The sequence below is a fragment of the Cyprinodon variegatus genome, unplaced genomic scaffold (genome assembly GCF_000732505.1).
Source record: "Cyprinodon variegatus isolate N-32 unplaced genomic scaffold, C_variegatus-1.0 Scaffold707, whole genome shotgun sequence".
Taxonomy (NCBI): domain Eukaryota; kingdom Metazoa; phylum Chordata; class Actinopteri; order Cyprinodontiformes; family Cyprinodontidae; genus Cyprinodon; species Cyprinodon variegatus.
This window is the reverse complement of record NW_015151160.1, coordinates 339,128-340,801: the sequence shown is the minus strand read 5'-3', so window position 1 is coordinate 340,801 and position 1,674 is coordinate 339,128. Positions and strand designations below refer to the sequence as shown.

The 1,674-nt window shown below is 34.5% G+C and overlaps 1 protein-coding gene across 1 annotated transcript in view; it reads right to left on the bottom strand.

Moving 5' to 3' along the window:
* The window catches only part of LOC107097572 (5-hydroxytryptamine receptor 3E-like), a 7,116-nt gene extending 5,940 nt beyond the window's left edge, over positions 1 to 1,176 (bottom strand). Inside the window, exons 1-3 of the mRNA XM_015394761.1 lie at positions 797 to 1,176; positions 601 to 645; positions 355 to 461 (exon numbers count right to left, since the gene is read on the bottom strand). Of these exons, the coding sequence (XP_015250247.1) occupies positions 355 to 461; positions 601 to 645; positions 797 to 997 (353 nt within the window). The 5' untranslated portion in view covers positions 998 to 1,176. The remainder of the gene's footprint in view (positions 1 to 354; positions 462 to 600; positions 646 to 796) is intronic.
* Positions 1,177 to 1,674: the final 498 nt, after the last annotated feature.

Genomic DNA, 1,674 nt, shown 5'->3' with positions numbered 1-1,674 from the left:
TTTTTCAAACACTCAACCAACCTAAAACCCAGATGTTCTTTTCACTAAGCAAGAACTCTGGAGAAAAAGAAATGCACACCAAATGTTTAGAAATTATTTCTAAAACTAGAAAAAGTGCTACCTACTATTTTTTTCTTTCCCTTTACATTAATCTCAAGACTTCATTTGGTCAAAGTTTTGATTAAATTAAGTAGACATTGTGTCTAGGAGCTAAATGAAGCCAAAAGAGGCCAAACAAATATGTGAGAGCAAACAGAAGCTTTCTTTTAAAAGGTAATCCAGAGTTATATCCCATGTAAACCCTGACATCTCTATGTTCTCAATCATTTATCTACTTTCCTAAAAATAACTTACAACTCGTTGATGACGATATCTGGTACCCAGAGCAAGTCTCTTGCAATTGCAATCCATTCAAGACCACACTCCACTGGGTCCCACGACGTAAATTCATTTTTCCATTCCTGCAATGATAACATGTTTTAATTGAAATAGAAAACTTTTTTTTTTTATCAGCAGAATGCAGCACATTAATATGCTTTTTTCCCCCTTTTTTTCTTAAACTTAAACTCTATTAAAGAACTATACAAGGAAAATACTCACTAGAGTTTCCCATATGAAAGTTGTCAGAACCTGGCTCTTCTCATCCTGAAAATAAAAGCAAACACCTTCTCCATAAGAAACATTTTAACAAAAAATCAAGAAAAGAAAAGAAGTTAAATAGATCCAGTTCTTTAGCAAAATCTACAAATTGTTGACTACCATTCTGAATATATCTAGAGACAAATATATTTCCTACCACTCCCAAAATGCCAAAGAGGGTAAATTCAATTCCAACTCGGGTCGGGACTGAGATATTTATCACAGGTCGAAGAGATTTCAGTTCAAACACCGGCTCAAGGGACCTGAGCAGTGAGGCTGGAGTTGGCTGAGAGCAGTTCAAAACAGCTGAGCTGAATGGAGCTGCCGTGGACAGGAAGAGGAAACCACAAATTAACATTCATATAGACCCTCCGTCCATCAAGTAGTAGAAAAAAACACTATTTCCTAACTGTTAAAATCAACCTCAATGAAATCATAGCTATTTGCAGAGCCATAGCATCTGAATATTTTTTTCCAAAGCTCTTTAAATTTGGGGAATCAACAGCAACAGATATTAAATTGAGTTTTAAATTCCTTTTAAAGAGCATAAAACCAATTTAGTCCCTGGGTCCTGAAGAATGCATCAAAGTATTTACTCACCAAATGGTAATGTGTTCACATGCTACTAACTTATATCCAACATACATACGTAAGTACACAGTGTCACATTTCTAGAATTGTATGTATCAGGGCAGGGTATCATTTCAACAGTTATTTAAATCTTACTTAAGATGCACTAAAGAAAGACTGCTTGTGATGTGGAAAAATAAAAGCTTGGCTGAAACTGAGTTATACAAGCAGGTAAGTAATGGCGAATAATGGAAAAATGGGTCACAAACACCAAGATGATGAAAGAGACCCATGAAGAATCTTCATGTTTTTACTGCAAATGGTGGCTTTGAAAGACAAATTATGATAGGTGATTTTTTTTTCTACATGTTTCTGGCTTCATATTTTGTTTACTTTATAGTCATTACAGTATTTACAGTTTAGAAGAAAAGAAGAAAGATATTAATTGGAACTCAGTAAAGAGCA